General features: G+C 35.7%; 1 protein-coding gene across 3 annotated transcripts in view; it reads left to right on the forward strand.

Moving 5' to 3' along the window:
- Window positions 1-17,535, forward strand: part of LOC127876651 (peptidyl-glycine alpha-amidating monooxygenase B-like) — an 82,960-nt gene that overhangs the window by 50,178 nt on the left and 15,247 nt on the right. For 2 of the 3 annotated variants that reach the window (XM_052421986.1, XM_052421987.1), the window contains exons 15-22: window positions 550-660; window positions 2,594-2,806; window positions 3,529-3,611; window positions 4,634-4,831; window positions 5,735-5,853; window positions 8,909-9,023; window positions 9,557-9,838; window positions 15,171-15,281. In XM_052421986.1, the coding sequence (XP_052277946.1) occupies window positions 550-660; window positions 2,594-2,806; window positions 3,529-3,611; window positions 4,634-4,831; window positions 5,735-5,853; window positions 8,909-9,023; window positions 9,557-9,838; window positions 15,171-15,281 (1,232 nt within the window). The remainder of the gene's footprint in view (window positions 1-549; window positions 661-2,593; window positions 2,807-3,528; window positions 3,612-4,633; window positions 4,832-5,734; window positions 5,854-8,908; window positions 9,024-9,556; window positions 9,839-15,170; window positions 15,282-17,535) is intronic. The other variant, XM_052421988.1, reaches the window with a different exon arrangement.

The raw sequence follows: 17,535 nt of genomic DNA on the forward strand, positions 1-17,535 counted from the left end.
GTCAAATGGTCAAATAATTTCAAAATATTGATTTTTTTAAAGACTGAAAATTCATTGATTAGGTAGATGATATCTTTTTTGCTTTAATTTATGCAGTGTTTATAGTCACAATATTGTTTTGTCATAATTGAGTCTAGTCATGTTAAATGGGTCATATGCAATGTGCAGCAGTCTTTTTTAAGAGCTATGCTGTCCGCTGTACATAAAGTACTGCAAGGTTTCATAGACTCATTAGCGGTCAGTGTAACGCCTGGCCAGACTGCGCAGATGAGCAGGCTGGCCTGGATCTACGTTGTATGTCGGCGGATTTAGGCATACTTTTTTGCATGACCCAGATCATATCAAGTGTATGAGGTCAAACAGTACATGAATGTGAATCTTGTAGCATAAAAAGTAAGGCTTTGGAATGAAATACTGACTGTACATACATTTGCTGTTTCATGCATTTAATATAATTTTATTGGAATTTCATCTTGGCCAAATTAGTTTATCAGTTTTGAGTTGTGTGTGTTCATTTTGTGTGTGCATCTATTTTCTCATGTTTTGCAGATCTTTTGATGATGAAAACAGATACACTCTACAGAATCGACCCATTGAAGTTGATAGCATTGTGATTGTTGACAGAAACGGAACTTTAAAACGGAGCTTTGCCAAAAATTGGTACAAAACTTTGGGCTATTATTTACACTCGTTATTATGAACTGTGGTGATGGGGTTAATTGGTTTGTGCAGTCAGACATGGGCAACATTTTATGAAAATATTTTTTTTGGACATAAGTCATCTTTGTGTCATATTTGGTTTTATGGTTTATGGATCGTTTTTTTGTAAGCTTTCTCGTGTTCTTTTCATTGTATAATTTTCAAATTTCAGGCATTTTTCCTTATGAGACAAAGTTGTGCATGTGTCCGACATTGTGTAAATAACAATGTATGCCCCTTTTTCCACTTAAAATGTATGTTACATAATTATTTGGGCCGTGCTCGGTGAAAAGGGGGTTTAATGCATGTGCATAAGTGTCGTCCCAGTTAAGCCTGTGCAGTCGGCACATGCTAATCAGGGACGAGACTTTCCACCTAAACTTAATTTTTGCTAAGAGGAGACTTTCTTCAAATGAAATAAATCATAAAAGCGAAAAGTGTCATCCCTGATAAATCTGTGCGTACTGCACAGGCTGATCTGGGACGACACTTTACGAACATGCATTAAACCCCTTTTTCACAGAGCACGGCCCGTTTTTACTTTAGACGTTATTAGAAAAATATAAATGTCTGTAAATAACCATCCTGATGTATTATATTTTGTATGTGAAATTGTATATTGGCCATCATCTTTGTTTCATTAAATCATGACCATTTGGTCTTCACTTAATCATACACAGTGGGTCAAATGATGGATATAGACATACACTTCAACACCGTTATTTTGAAGTCGTCGGGACCGTTAAAAAAACTTCGGATTAACGATAATTCGAAATAAACATTTGACAGAAGACTTCTTCGATTCCTTAAAAATAAAACGTTGTGGAATTCGCATGGTTCGGTTACTTACACGCTTACTTAAAAACGTAAACTAGTCAGATAGCAATAGATTTCTACTCGTAACAAACGGGGGAATAAAACGATTCTTTTTCTTGTTTTTATTTGTCTCTAATTACAGAACATATAAAATAGCACAAATTATTAGACATACAGACATATGAATTCATTTTTCGGAAATGAATTAACCTTTTTTTAATAATATGCGTTGTCTCTCTGAACACCGGCGTTCGCGCAGACGACAAAGGTGTAATTATCGGCTTTTGACGCGCCACGACAAAGGTGTGAAATTACGCTCAGTATTTTGCAGTTTTGACTTCGGATTAAAGATTGATAATTAGGTGCGAATTATAGTGTTGGGACCGACAGAATCACTTTGAATTAACAATTTCTTTGGTTTAACGAAGTTCGGATTAACAATGAAATTTTACATTAAACAAACAAGAATCAAAATCGGGACCTATTATATACTTCGAAATAACGGTGACTTCGGATTATCGGTGTTCGAAATAACGGTGTTGAAGTGTATATAACAAAATAACGTTGAACAAAGCTTTCCTCTTAAACAACATGGCCCAAAGGTTTAATTAATATCTGGTATGTAACAATGTATTTTGGTTCTTTACAAACTTTGCTAAAAAATGTCTTTGGGTTCAAAGCTGGCCATGCCTAAGGGTGCATTGTTTGATTGCTACAACATGCTACAAGTCACTACATGCATCTTGAGCATATTGTTCACTACAGCATTGTTTAAGTCATCATTCTTTACAGGCATTTCAACAGATTAACTACTGAATATGCTTCGGGTCGACCTAGATGGCTAAAAAACATTAAGCTTCAAACACATTTATCGGATTAAGTTTTAGAAAATGTTGACATTAATATGTTTGTATTCATGTTAGCATCTACTTCAATGTGGCTTTCAAGCACTTTAGAAAACTGGAAATTAGAATGAAGTCTTGCTCATAATATTTAGAAGTTATGAAAGTGCCATGCACACATCTTAAGCATTTCACGATTTCACAAGTGAAATCAAGTTTCTTTTTAATTTCGCTAGGTTCTTCATGCCTCATGGCCTCACTGTGGACTCCGATGGCAACATGTATGTGACAGATGTGGCACTACATCAAGTGTTCCGCATCCTGCCATCTGGTGACAAGGTGGACATGACCTTGGGAATGCGCTTTGAGCCAGGCAGTGATAATGATCACTTCTGTAAGCCTACCGATGTGGCCGTGCTGAAAAATGGAGACTTTTTTGTGTCTGACGGGTGAGGAGATGGTTAAGTTATACTGGATTATGAATTTGTTCAGTTTTGGTAAATTGTTTAAAATTATGCAGTATGAATATTTTTTTACAAACCCCACCTTCACAATTTCCTGATGTTTCGATATTTACAACCTTGAATATTTGGTTTCAAATTGGTTTTCAAATAAGCAGAACTATAAATTTGATGTTGTATATTCCACAAAAAATGGTCATTAAATGAAATGGCCTGTATGGTTATGTCATTGTAAATAACAGTTAAGAATCAGTGTAGTAATCAAGTTGTTTTCTTAACACGCATATAGCTTGATTTCCACTTATAAGGCAAAAGCTTTATTAAATGTAATATCAGCCTACTTCACAGGTATGCTGACAAAACCTTTTGCATTTCAATGTATGTTATAGGTCACAGCTACCATGAATTTGTGAATAAAGGATGCATATAAGCCTTGTCATGCAAAAATGGGTCTAATGCCATCTGCGACCAACAAAGCTTCAGACAAGCCTGCATAGTTGCACAGTCTGATCAGGAACTATGCTGCTTTGCTATTAAGTCAAACATATTTTATGGTTTGATTAGCCAACAGGGTAGCTCCTGGACAGACTGCATATGCCAGGCTAGTCAGTAGCTACATTAGCTGCATATTGCATAAGACCCATTTTTGCATGATGTGAGTCATTGTATAGTGTTATAATGCTGTCAATGTATTGGCTTTGATGTTTCAGGTACTGTAATAATAGAATCTTGAAGTTCAACAAGAATGGCTATGTTGTCAGTAGTTTTGGATCAAGTAGTACCAAAATGGGATGTAAGTGAAATAGTATATTTCATCAAGATTTCACCGATTAACAATTTTGTAATTTAATTTCATTAAATAATATAAAAAAAACTTTCAAACCAGAACTCTTTGTTAAATATTGTTTTGTCTTCAACTCACATTATGCTTAGCTATTGTGGTTAGTCTTTCACCTTTTTTGTCCTCGTCCGACCTTAATCATGCATTGTATGTCGTGAACTTTAAGCTCATTTACCACTCTGGTTTAATATTATATAAACTTGGTCAGAATGTTTATATAGAAATATCTAGGCCAAGTCCAATCTAGGTCATGTGTGTTCAAATACTAGGTCATCAGGTCAAATCTTATAAAACATTGTTTCCACTCTAGAGGCTGCATTTATAACTAAAACTTGATAAATTATGGTCAGAATGTTTACATTGACAATATTTAAATAAAAAATATCAAATCTGGTACATGTGTCTAAAAACTAAGTCAACACATCAAATCTTAAAAAAACAACTTGTTAACACTCAAGATGCCATATTTAATACTCAATTAAGATGAAACTATGTCAGAATGTTTATCTTGACAATAATAAGACTTAGTTAGAATCTGAGTTATGTGCGTTTAAAATGGGAGGCGGAAAACTACAACGGGCGAGGCATGGTCAGGGGTGATAACCAAAAAAAAGTGTTAGGGTAAGGGTTAGGGTTAGGGGTCGGGTTAAGGTTAGGGTTGGGTTAAGGCTAACCCAAACCCTAACCCGACCCCTAACACTAACCCAAACCCTAACCCGAACCCTCTAACCCCCCCTTGCGCAAAACCATACCATGCCTCGCCCGTTGTAGTTTTCCGCCTCCCGTTTAAAATAGAAGCTACCATGTTAAATCTAAGAAAAAGGTTGTACTGTTCTAATAGCCACATTTATTACTCAATCTTGACTAAACTTGGCCAGAATTTTTATCAGATAGTCCAACATTGATAAGATGTTCTTTATGAATATAAAAACCAGCCAGTTTAATATTACCTCTATACCGTCTTTCTTTTATAGTGGACGGATATCCACCCCCATCTACGTTCTTCCTTCCCCACGGCTTGACCCTGGCGGAGGACAAAGGTCAGCTGTGTGTTGCTGATCGGGAGAATGGCCGCATACAGTGCTTTGCGCTGGACGGTACTTTCATAAGGCAGATCCACCCGCCACAGTTTGGACGAGCTGTCTATGCACTGGAGTACTCACCAAACCATAGTGTGTATAATATTATAGAGATAATCATATAAATATTTAAAAGATCACTGTGTTCTTCTTTAAACTATCAGCATTTGAAATCTTCTGGCATAGCTGGTATAAATATGTGTTGTTGTTTCAGTTGTTTTTGTCGTCTTTAATGCATTGTCATTGTTTTTTGCAATGGATAACTAGTTTTTTTATAGTTAGTTCTGACAATGTTTTCGTTTTATATTTGTTATTTGTTATTATGTTTTATACATTGTGCCTTTTGTTTTCTAAAAAACGAGATAAACTCAGATTCATTATTTCTACAGGGCTGTGGCTGAAGGCCTTAAGACGTCATAATGATCAAATTCAATATGACCCGAATCATGCAGAAATTGGTCAAATGTTGTATGGGGACAGTGTAGCTCTAGACCAGCATGTGCAATTGCCCAGTCTTGTCAGGGGCTATGCTATTCGCTTTAAACTTGGGCATATTTTCTTGGTCTTATAAGGGGACAGGTTATCCTCTGACCATAGTGCACACTTGTGCAGGGCGGTCTAGAGCTATGCTGACACATATCAGACAAGACCCATGTTAGCACAATGCTGGTCATATGAGTCGAAATTCTTAGAAAACTGGGCTTAATGCATGTGCGTAAAGTGTTGTCCCAGATTAGCCTTTGCAGTTCACACAGGCTAATCAAGAACCACACTTTCCGCGTTCATGACATTTTTTGTTTAAATAAAGTCTCTTTTTAGCAAAAATCCAATTTAGGCGGAAAGTGTAGTCCCAGATTAGCCTGTGGGGACTTCACAGGCTAAGCTGGGACGACACTTTATGCACATGCATTATACCCAGTTTTCTCAGAACGCGACTCATATAATGTTCAATGCAAAAGAACCCTAAACATGCTCCTACTAATTGTGTGATTTCAGATGGGTTGCTGTTTGCTGTGAACGGGCCCGATGTGGGAGTGAACATGCCAGACACAGAGGGGTTTACCATTGACATCAACACGGGCAACCTGCTGGCAGTATGGAACAGGCCCAGTGGGGTATGTACATGGAAACTGGGCACTTAGGACTGGGCCCATATTCACTAAACAATTCTTCAATAAAGTCTTAAAAATAAGAAAATTCTTTCAAATGGAATATTTAAAACATGCTTTAATTTTGAGTCAAACCGGTATTGACCACCTATATTTACATTCTTTATTTTCTTACTTACATAATCACCAGTGGGTGGGTGTTCATATTCCAAAGGTGACAAGTAATTTCCTACTTAAAAGTATTTTCTATATTTTTAGCGAGGCTGTTTTCAGAGAAAACTCGAGCTATTGTCATAGCCAGCTGGCCGTCCGCCGTAGGCGTCGTGCTAAAACCTTAACATTGGCCATAACTTTTTAAATATTGAAGAAAGCACCTTGATATTTGGCATACATGTGTAGCTCATGGAGCTGCACATTTTGAGTGGTAAAATTTCAAGGTGAACATCATCCTTCAAGGTCTAGGGTCAAAAAAACAAAGTCAAGGGAAGTAATAAGCTTTAAATGGACATAGTTATCTGACCTGCCCACGTATATATTTTTGTTAAATAAATCAAAACGGCGCAGAAGGCGGCATTATGTTTCTGACAAACACATGGTGGTAAAAGGTCTATGGTAAAAAAATACAGATTTAAGGGATGAAATAAGCTTTAAAAAGGGAGAATATTTTTCAATATTGAGCATAGCCACTTTATATATTTGGCACGCATGTGTATCTCATGGAGCTGCACATTTTGAGTGGTGAATCTACAGTCACGGTAGTGGCTTTTAATTATTTGCTACTAAAAATAGAGATTTGTTACAGACAATTATTTTCAAGGGAAGTAATTTATATAATTATAAATCTCATATTATATATTTCCTTACCAAGAATTGAAGTTCTTTTCACAGTTACTGTACAGATTTATTATTTTGATTATTTATAACCCAAATGATTGATTTGTCAAATTTTTATTTTTAATGATATAATTATAATTTCTTTGATGTTCATTACATACCTGTGGACTTTTGTCCATAGATACATGATATGAAAAAGAAAAAAAAAAAAAAAACTCTGGCTATGATCTCTTTTAAACCACAGGCCTTGGTTGTCAGTGATGGTCATAATTGACTGTGAGACCCTCCCCCCCCCCCCCCCCCCCCTGGTTGGATTGGACAAAATTCAAGGGAAGTAATAACCTTTAAAGGGAGATGATTTCTATACCTGCCAAATGATAAATAGAAATTTTATTTCAATGCGGCGCAGTAGGGGGCATTGTGTTTCTGACAAACACATCTCTTGTTGGGTCGCTTGGTCAAAGGTCACTGTGACCTCTAAAACAAAATAAAAAAATCTGACAAGCTTTCGCAGCCAAGCGTGGCACCCGGTATGCGGTGCTCTTGTTAAGTCTAGGAATGGGTTCTGAATTTTACTGAGTAGTTGATTTTCTTAAAAAATTATTAAAACTTTATTGCATAGAAAACTTTTGAGAGACACTGCCAATTAAGTCCAAAGAAGCCATACTTGTTTGTATGTGTATTAGACATCAGACTGTTAACGATCCCAGTACCTTTGTTGAAAGGACTTTGAAATGAACACTATGTTCTCTATGTCATTGTTTGGTATTGAGTGTTGGTTTGTAGACACTTTCGTATCTTAAAAATGCAGTGTCCTGAATAACATCCCAATTTCATTTAAAATTAATGCATCATGTTTAAGAATAAACTTTGAATTAGGTTTTAATTTTACTGGTCGTGTAAGTAATTCCGGCCTGTACGTAAAAAATCGACCACCTGTGTTTAATCATTTTCATGATCTAAACACACATATTTTGATTATTTTTTTAACAATCAACTTGAAAACCAACCCTACTCTCAATAGTTTGCAAATTAAAGACGCATATCACTGTAAACGTCTACATTAAAAGGTCTAAAAAATAATACGAAATATTTCTCACATGGGAAAAGTGACGTCATCATCCATAGCGAAAATTATATTCATATAAGAAACAAATATATACTGATAAAATTATTATCTGATAAACTTTAATTAAGGTATTTTCAATTAATTGTATAAAACCTACATTTAAAACATAAAAATCAGGACCTAAATATACACTTTTAATATATTAATTACCTCCCTTGATTAGAATATTAATAGGTTACACGTTGTAAAATTAATATAAGCGTTTACTAAAAATTGACACTTAAGTCAACTTTTTAGACAAAATGTTTTTACTTCCTTAGCTATGTTAGAGAAAGTTGATAAAAACTATTAAAAATAAATATTTTTTTATGAATTTGCAGTTCCCCATTAACAGTGCCTGTTTATATTTATTAAAATAGGTAGGGGGAGTAACTGGTATAATAATGCCGCATAAATTTTAAGTTTCAAGTCGAAAAATTTTGTTTGTGTAAACCTTTATTAATACTCTTAAAATGAGGACATTTGTCTTAAGATATTGCTTTGTAATTGTACCTGCAGATTAAACTGAAAAGTGGCCATTTTTTTAGGTACAATAGCCCTAAGAAAATTGATAGTTAATATGTCATTAATTTCTGTTGATAAAAGTAACATACACTGATCTAATTCTATTGAAATTTTCATGCTAGGGGTGTTTTGAACCCAGGATTATATATGTGAAGTTTTGTTTCAACCAGTTGCCTAAAACAAAAGATTTTGTTAAAATGGTCCCAAAAGTGGCTGGAATTACGTACACAACCAGTAGTCTTTAAGTAGTGGAACAGTCTCTCAGGAATCCTCACTGTAAGTATGCAATAAGCTATGCTCTGGGAAAAACTGGGCTTATACTTTTGTGTAAGTTGTCATCCCAATTTTACCAGTGCAGTCAGCACAGGTAAATTCAGGGTCCACACTCATCCCTTTAATGGATTTTTTCATTTGAAGGAAGTCTCTTTTAAATGTGAAATCAGCGGCGTCCATGAGTAGCATGTGAAACTGCATAGGCTAATATAGGATGATACTTGATACAAATGCATTAGGTGCTACTTTTACAGAGCACACAACAAATGTATTGTAGCAAATATGAGCAAGACCTTAATAGACAGTTCCCTTTATTTTCAGGGCCTGATGCACCCCCATGATCTAGCTGTGGATGACAGGGACCATGTTGTGTATGTGGGGGAGTTGAACCCTAGTAAGGTCTGGAAGTTTAAGATGGACCAAACTATGTACTCAGGTAGGTGCACATCCATAGTACCACATGCAGTCTTGTTCGATTGTTCATATTTCACTGCTTCTGATCAACATCAGGAATGATCAAAATCAGTAAAATGGACTTGTCTGTTACAATATGTTATGATTTTGTTGCTGTATTAAAAGATTGTCTGGCTTGCAACACAATAAAATATACAGATATGAAGTCTTTATACATTATTTAACTGTATGTATGATGGTAGACATGTTTCCCCTACCTTACTTATACAGTTTTTTCCTCAAAATTGGAAAGATGACATAAGTATAAAATTATTTATCAAGAATGCTTGGGCCTCCTTTTAGATATTGCAGTTTAACCATTATTGAATTATGTGTTATTGAGAAGTATTGATAATCATGTTTTCAAGAAGTATTGTCTAAGATTCATGTCTGTATATGTGCATAAGCTTTTGAGAAATGTATGCACTTATAAGTACAAAATGTATGTCATATCTCACAGGGTAAACTGCACTTCCATGCCCCATATACATGCATCATTGAACTATTTTATTGCAGCATTACCTCAGGTATCTGTTGATAACAACAGCAACACAGTTGCAACCACTGCTGCTAATACTATCATTGTTAGCAGTAACAGTGGCAAAAATACAAACGGCAGTCTTAATTCAAACAAAGACTTGAATGGCGCCAATAGTAAGCCGAATGTTGGCAACAAAGTAGCTGGTAACGTGAACAACATTGACCTCACACATACAGCGGCCGGCAATAAAGGCTTAGCTGGGGCCAAGGATCATGCCACAAGTGCAGATCAAGCCAACGACCTCCCTAAAACAGAGTGTGAGTTGCAGAAATCTCTGCATCCCCTGAATGTGATGTATTCCTCACTGTGTAGCTAGCTGCTTGTTGCGCTGTATATGATGTATTCCTCACTGTGTAGCTAGCTGTTTGTTGCGCTAAATGTGATGTATTCCTCACTGTGTAGCGAGCTTTTTGTTGCGCTAAATGTGATGTATTCCTCACTGTGAAGCTAGCTGCTTGTTGCGCTTTATATAATGTATTCCTCACTGTTTAGCTAGCTGCTTGTTGCGCTGCATGTGATGTATTCCTCACTGTGTAGCTAGCTCCTTGTTGCGCTGCATGTGATGTATTCCTCACTGTGTAGCTAGCTGCTTGTTGCTTAAATGTGTCACGTTCTAAGAAAACTGGGCTTAATGCATGTGCTTTAAGTGCCATCCCAGATTAGCCTGTGCAGAGACTTCATTTAAACGAAAAATTTGATAAAAGCGGAAAGTGTCGGCCCTGATACGCCTGTGCGACACTTTACGCATTTGCATTTATGCCCAGTTTTCTCAGAACACGACTCATATGTTAGTCCACTGTATATCTAGGTTTTTGTTGCTTAGATATTAGCTCACCACATATAGCTGTGAGTAAAACCTGGAATTTGTGAATAACAGCACAGTTATCAATAGCTTCCAAGCATCGTTACCCTTGAAATAACTCATTATTGTGTAATGTAGCAACCTATTCCATTTGCATGAACTGTGTCATAACATTTCAGCATTGTGCGTATATTGTTTAAGAAATAATATTTTTCTATCATGGTTTGTTGTCGAATAACCCACAGTAAGGAGTATAGATGCGTAGGAATTAAATCACGAGTGCGAAGCACAAGTTATTTGATAACGCGCATCTATACAACTAACTGTGGGTTATTCGACAATAAGCCATCATAGAAAAATATTATTTCGATTCTAACACGATTCTGATTGATTTAGTTTAAGCTTTAGGATGTAAACTATATTTTTCAATACTCCGCCCTTCTTAGTACACAGTTCACTATTTATTGACGTCATTGAATTGTACAAACATATGACGTCGTTTTCATTCATAAATATTTTGCAAATGACTTCACTTTAATTGAAAACAACAATCGTAGAAACTTAATGACGTCACGTTTATTGATGCTACTGAAAAGCTGACTTGCTTTAAATGTTTTCTGAAATACGTTTCCTAACAAATAACATTCTTTGTAGGCGTGGTTATGCCACTTATCACCAAATATACAATTTGTTGTTTCATTACATTTATATACATGCTTCATTTATTACATCTCTTTTAGAGCGGGTTTTAGCACGTGCATTTTACTGCAATATTTTCTTTATTTATTTGAAACTATTTTCGAAACATTAAGCTCCGCCCTTAAGTTATTGCAGAATAACCCACACTTGATTTCCTTCTTTGTCTATAGAAAACAAGTTGCATGCCGTGTTAGAGTTCTGCATATTTCAGCTTTTTGTGTCTCAGAATTGTAGCAACCTATGCCCTTTGTGAGGCTTGTGTTGGCATGCCTCCTTGTAATGCAACTTGTGTAATCTGTCTTGCCAGAAACCATGTTATCCTGGTCTGCTTGTCCTTCTGTCATTGGGACAGCATTGGAACATCTGAAATATAACAAAGGAGTCTATAACCTCTTGATAAAGAAAATTGCTGATTGACTGAGAAGCAACAATTATCCTCTAAATCATTTCTCAAAATACTTGTGGCTCCATTAGTACGATCACTAACCCTGAGAGAGAGCTCCAATTTAGTAGTCAGCTTTATGGTGCTATTGAGGCTCATTCTGGGAAAACTGGGCTTGATGTATTGCCATAAAGTGTTGTCCAGATGAGCCTGTGCAAACTGCACAGGGACAGCACTTTACGCCTAAAACTGGACTTTTTTTAAAAAGAGACTTCTTTTAAACAAAAAAAGTCCATAAAAGCAGAAAGTGTTGTCCCTGTGGGTATTGAACAGGCTATTCTGAGACTACATTTTTATGCCCCCGGATCAAATGATAGGGGGTATATTGTTTTTGGCCTTTCTGTCTGTCATTCCGTCATTCTGTTATTCTGCCCCAAAACTTTAACCTTACAGTAAAGTTTTGCAATCACTTTTAAAATATTGAACATAGCAACTTGATATTTGGCATGCATGTGTATCTCATGGAGCTGCACATTTTGAGTGGTGAAAGGTCAAGGCCATCCTTCAAGGTCAAAGGTCAACAACAAAAGCAGCGCATTAGGGGGCAGTGAGTTTCTGACAAACACATCTCTTGTTCAAACATGCATTTTAAGTCCATGAACACTCGAAATCAATGAATATTTCATACAATTTTTCAAAAAAATATAGTTAGCACATAAAAAATCAATGTTCCTTATAGCAATAGCCAAAATTTCAAGGCTAGATGTAGTCTGGCAACATAGGTTTTAGGCGATACAAAATGCTTGTCTTGATTTGTGTGTGTGTCACAATAATCCATAAGAATTACCGGCTACGATATCCAAATATTTACGAGCGAACGCAAGATTGGCTTCGGGCTCCTTAAAAAGCACAACGAAGTTCTCATGAATATGTTTTTGTTCCAACGCTGCCTGAAGCCAGTCTTGCATGTTTTTTGTTTCAACGCTGCCTGAAGCCAGTCTTGCGTTTGCTTTTAAATGTTCAAATATCATGGCAGGAAATTAACATGGAATATATTGTGGCACAAAAAATGAAAACAAGCATTTTGTATCACTTTTAATCTAAGTTACCATACCACATATGGCTCAAGAGTTTTGGCTATTGCTATAAGGAGCACTGTTTTTTAATGGGTTAACTTTACTTTACGAAAAATTATGGGAAAGGCATAATGTTCCAAAATGAGGCTCTTGTACTCCTGTCCTGGGAGATGTCTGGATTTTCTGTATGCTCATTTAACTTTAAACATCAGTTTCAGCACTTTATCACCAGACACTGATGACACCTGCTTCCTGTTTCTAACCTGCAAAAAACAATTAACAAAGTGATTATGATAATTTTAACCCTTAGCACCAGTCAAATACATCATCAATGTAAACCAACTGACTGCAATGAATAAATATTTCATTTGGCATTTACCAGTTATTGCTGCTGCATCATAAATATAGTGAGTGTGAACATAAATTCTTTTGATATGAACGTTGTAATAATATTACAATGATTGAGGATTCATTTCCAAACCTTAACTGCTTGCTTTGCTAAATGTTCATTGTGTTCCTATTAAACTTTATTTACTTTTGCAAATCAATTATTTTGTACACTTATTAAGTTTAGGGAGTATATAGGAGTGGACTTGTCTGTCGGTTTGTTGATCGGTTGGTCTGTTTTAAGTGTCCACTCTCTTATTCAAGTTGTTTTCGTCCGATCTTAACCCAAAATTTGCCAGAAGTTGTATCTAGATGATGTCTAGCTCATGTTTGAATATGGGTCATGCCATGTCAAAACAAGGTCACAAGGTCACTTTGTGCGTTTTAAACATTAAGCATGTTGTCGGCTCTCTAATTCAAGTAGTTTTCATCCGATCTTCACCAATCTTGGTTAGAAGTTTTATCTAGATGATCTTAAGGCCAAGTTAGAACATGGGCCTTGCCGTATCAAAAGCCAGGTCACGGGGTCACTTAGTGCGTTTTAAACAATGAGCATGGTGTCCGCTCTCTAATTTAAGTAGTTTACTTCCAATCTTCACCAAACTTGGTAAGAAGTTTTATATAGATGATCTCTAGGCCATGTTTGAACATGGGCCATGCCAAGCAAAAAACTAGGTCACGAGGTCACTTAGTGCGTTTTACACATTCAACATGGTGTTCCCTATTTCAAGTACTTTTCAACCGCTCTTCATGTGGGGGTATTCGTCACGTCTGTGACAAAGCTCTAGTTATGTTTGAATGTATAATTTCTTAAATTAAAGCCATCTCATGTCTTTTTATTGTTGTTTACTTGTTCATTTGATCTGTTCGTACTTATATGGTTCAAAAAGTTGTCTTGCATGGCACATAATAATCTAGTCTAAATACTATGTTTTCCATAGATGCACTGTTGATAACAATTGTCTCTTTCTGTTACAAAAGTTTTAACAGGTTCAGTGTCATATGGGATAGTCAGTAAATTAAAATTTGGTGTGGAAAATTAATACTGATTATACTTAACAACTGCAGGCTGATTCTTTAGACTGAATCTATATAGAGAATAAGTAGAGAACTAATTAGTAACATTATACCTTTAATTAATGATTCTTGTATTCTACTTTTTTGAGTTTGACATTCAAAGTCGTGTTATTTATTGCTTTGTTTTTTATTTTAATCCAAATTTGATATTATATATAAAGAATGTAATAGAAATTAATTGTACACCACATATTATCTGTTTTTACAAGAATGTCATCATGTATATTTAATATTTTACAATATTATCAGTACCAGTCTTATTAGTCTTGGAGCTGTGAAAACAACACAGAGATGAACTTACTCTGCTAGGCATCAAAACGCACAAACATTTGGCTTAAATACTCAGTAATAAAGATGTGCTTGGGATTTTAATGCATGTGCCTAAATTGTTGTCCCAGATTAGCCTGTGCAGTCTGCATAGGCTAATCAGGGATGACCCTTTTTTGCTTCTTTGGACTTTTTCATTTGCAGGAAGTGTCTTTTGAACAAAAATCAAGGTTGTGCAGAAAGTGTCCTTTCATATTAGCCTGTGAAGACTGCACAACACCCATGCATTTAATTAGGGTTTCTCCCTTCATTAAACTTCATCGCACTTCATACATTTTGAAAAATACAAATAGTGTTTGACATCACAAAAACAATTGACTTACTCCTGAATGGGTGAGATTTTTTTTAAACAATTTATTATGTACAAACAAAGCTTACATGTTTAAAATTATTTCTAAAGCACCCTATCAATAGATATTATTTGAATGAAACTATTAATGGTGGGTAAATGTATAAACATTAGTTGTATCTTCACATCTGATGAGGTTTTACTAGATTCTATGAATGCAGATAAAACCTCTTTTGAGCCATGTTGATAATGTGAGTTGTGTTCTGGGAAAAATGGGCTTAATGGTTTGCGTAAAGTGTTGTCTCAGATTAGTCTGTAATCAGGGACGTCACTTTCTGCCTAAACGGGATTTTCGATGTGATGAGACTTACTTAAAAAAATAAGTAATACCTTCAAAGTAAAAACTGTTATCCCTGATTAGACTGTGCAGACTGCACTGGCCAATCTTGAACGACTCTTTACCTTCATGAATAGGCCCAGTTTTCACAGAGTTTGACTCAAATAACAATACAGTAATTTTATAGTAATTACTGCCTTCCGGCTCTTTCAGCCATTGACACAGAGGATGGAATGGGTGCATCACTGATCATAGGGGCCTTGCTTGTGGTACCTGTGCTGATCTTGATTGTCATCACAATCCTTGTGAGGCTCTATCATACAGGTAAGCAGTGACAAACAGGTCAAGTGTTTATAGTGTTCAGTGTTATTTGAAGGGAATTGTTTAAAAAGGAACACATTAAAATGTGTGTGTTGGAGTGTGTGGTCTTTCATATAAATTATTATCTAAATCAGTGTATTTGGTGAATTACCCTCTGATTCAAAAATCTGGTTAAAGTAATGGGGTTCAGTGAGTGGGCTTCATCAAACATTGGGTTTTCTTTCAATAACTTTAGTTTGCTTTGACTAACCTTGATAAAATGTTTGATATAGCAAGCTTGCATGCAGACATAGCTTGGAATTGCACAGTGCTTTGGATTGCACAGTTTAATTAAAGCAAAGTTAATAAATTGGTAAAATATTGAAAGCATGGTTTCATTGAATGGCCACATTTGTTATTATGCTCCCCCAAAAATTTTTGGGGGAGCATATAGTCGCCACTTCGTCCATCCGTCCGTGTGTCCATGTGTCCGTCCGGCCGTGCACAATTTTTGTCCGGGCTATTTCTCAGCAATTAATGACGGGAATTCAATGAAACTTAATGAGAAGCTTCACTACCAAGAGTAGATGTTGATATTATCAGCCGGTTCTGGTCGGATGATTTTTCACAGAGTTATGGCCCTTTGAAATTTTCCATTAACTGTACATATAGTGCAATTCTTGTCCGGGCTATTTCTCAGCAACTAATGACCGGAATTCAATGAAACTTTGTGGGAAGATTCACTACCAAGAGGAGATGTGCATATTATCAGCGGGTTCTGGCCGGATGATTTTTCACAGGGTTATGACCTTTTGAAATTATTTATAAAAAAAAAATTGTCCCCCCAACTACTGTGCCCTCAAGACGTTTCCTTTTATTTGAATATATAGTGCAATATTGTGACAAAAAAAACTTTGAGGAGCATCACCCGTCTCCCACGGTTTCTTGTTATAACAGTATCTGTTATAAGACTCTGGTATATCAACACATACTAAGCATTTATTTTGTGATGTCTAAGACGTAAGTATTAGTGTTTAATAGCCAAGATGAATTGTGTTGTCCTTTACTTTACTTCGATTTTCAATTTTAAAAAAGTGTAACATTTACAAAGGTTATAGCATGTTTATTGTTTCTTTGTTTTTCACATCAAGCACTTCTAATTTTGTTTGTTTTTGTAAGTGTTAATTGAATACTAAACACAGTATTATGTGAAGTTGGATCAGACATCAATTTGGGAATAAATTGGTTTTTTTTCAACAGTACATAATATGAAGTTTAACATGTTGTATTGATTAAGTTTGACATATTATAATTAAAATAGATTCTTGCATATATAATAGCATCATTTAAATTGATTTTACTACAAAACTGGATTTTTTATTGAATTTTTTTTAATCCTCATAAAATAAAACTGTGACCATGCGGCGCATGAACACAGTTTAAAAATACAGTAAAAAGTATTATTACAGTTATATTACATGGCTCTTAAATGTGAAAGTGTCACACTTTATTAGACTTTGATAGGTTTTATATGGTGCTTGATTGACACACCCCATATGTTACTTGTGTTATTACCGTGCTGTGACATGGCTTCTAATAATGATACCGAGTTCAGTAACTTGCTTTCATTGTTGAATTGAAGGACGATTGTTCGTCAATGACGTACACTTCTTTTATATTCTTGCTTAATTGACTTCCTTGTCATGCGTCAAGCTTCTGGTTAAAAGACATTTATTCACTAGAATAGGTGATGTAATGTTCTATTGTTCTTAATGTTAAGTATGTATTTATTGCCTGGACCCGTAAAGGGATAAGTTTATACAAGATCCAAAAGGGATAGGTTTTTAACACGTTGATTCGCCATGACTATCTAAAAGGAACTACCAACGAAACAAGCATATGGAATACAGCAAGCGATCTTATTGGCCGAGTCTGGCTGTAGGCGGGGCTTATCAGTAGGCATTGCCAGACCACTGTTCATTACATCCCTCCATTCATTTAGAACATTACAGGTGATATTGAAAAACATTACCAGCTTCAATAGTTATAAGAAAAATATAACAGGCTCTTCTATCATTCCAAACAAAATGTTCAGGGTATAGAATCTGTAACGTTACAATTTGCATCAATAAATTATATGTCAAGGCACACAGATGAATAGTGTAGATATTGTATAAACAGCTGGACACAACTGATATGGGCCGTACTCTGTGAAAAAGGGGTTTGATGCGTGTGCAATAAGTGTCGTCCCAGATTAGCCTGTGCAGTCCACACAGGC

The sequence above is a fragment of the Dreissena polymorpha genome, chromosome 4, assembly GCF_020536995.1.
Source record: "Dreissena polymorpha isolate Duluth1 chromosome 4, UMN_Dpol_1.0, whole genome shotgun sequence".
In the NCBI taxonomy this organism is placed as follows: Eukaryota; Metazoa; Mollusca; class Bivalvia; order Myida; family Dreissenidae; genus Dreissena; species Dreissena polymorpha.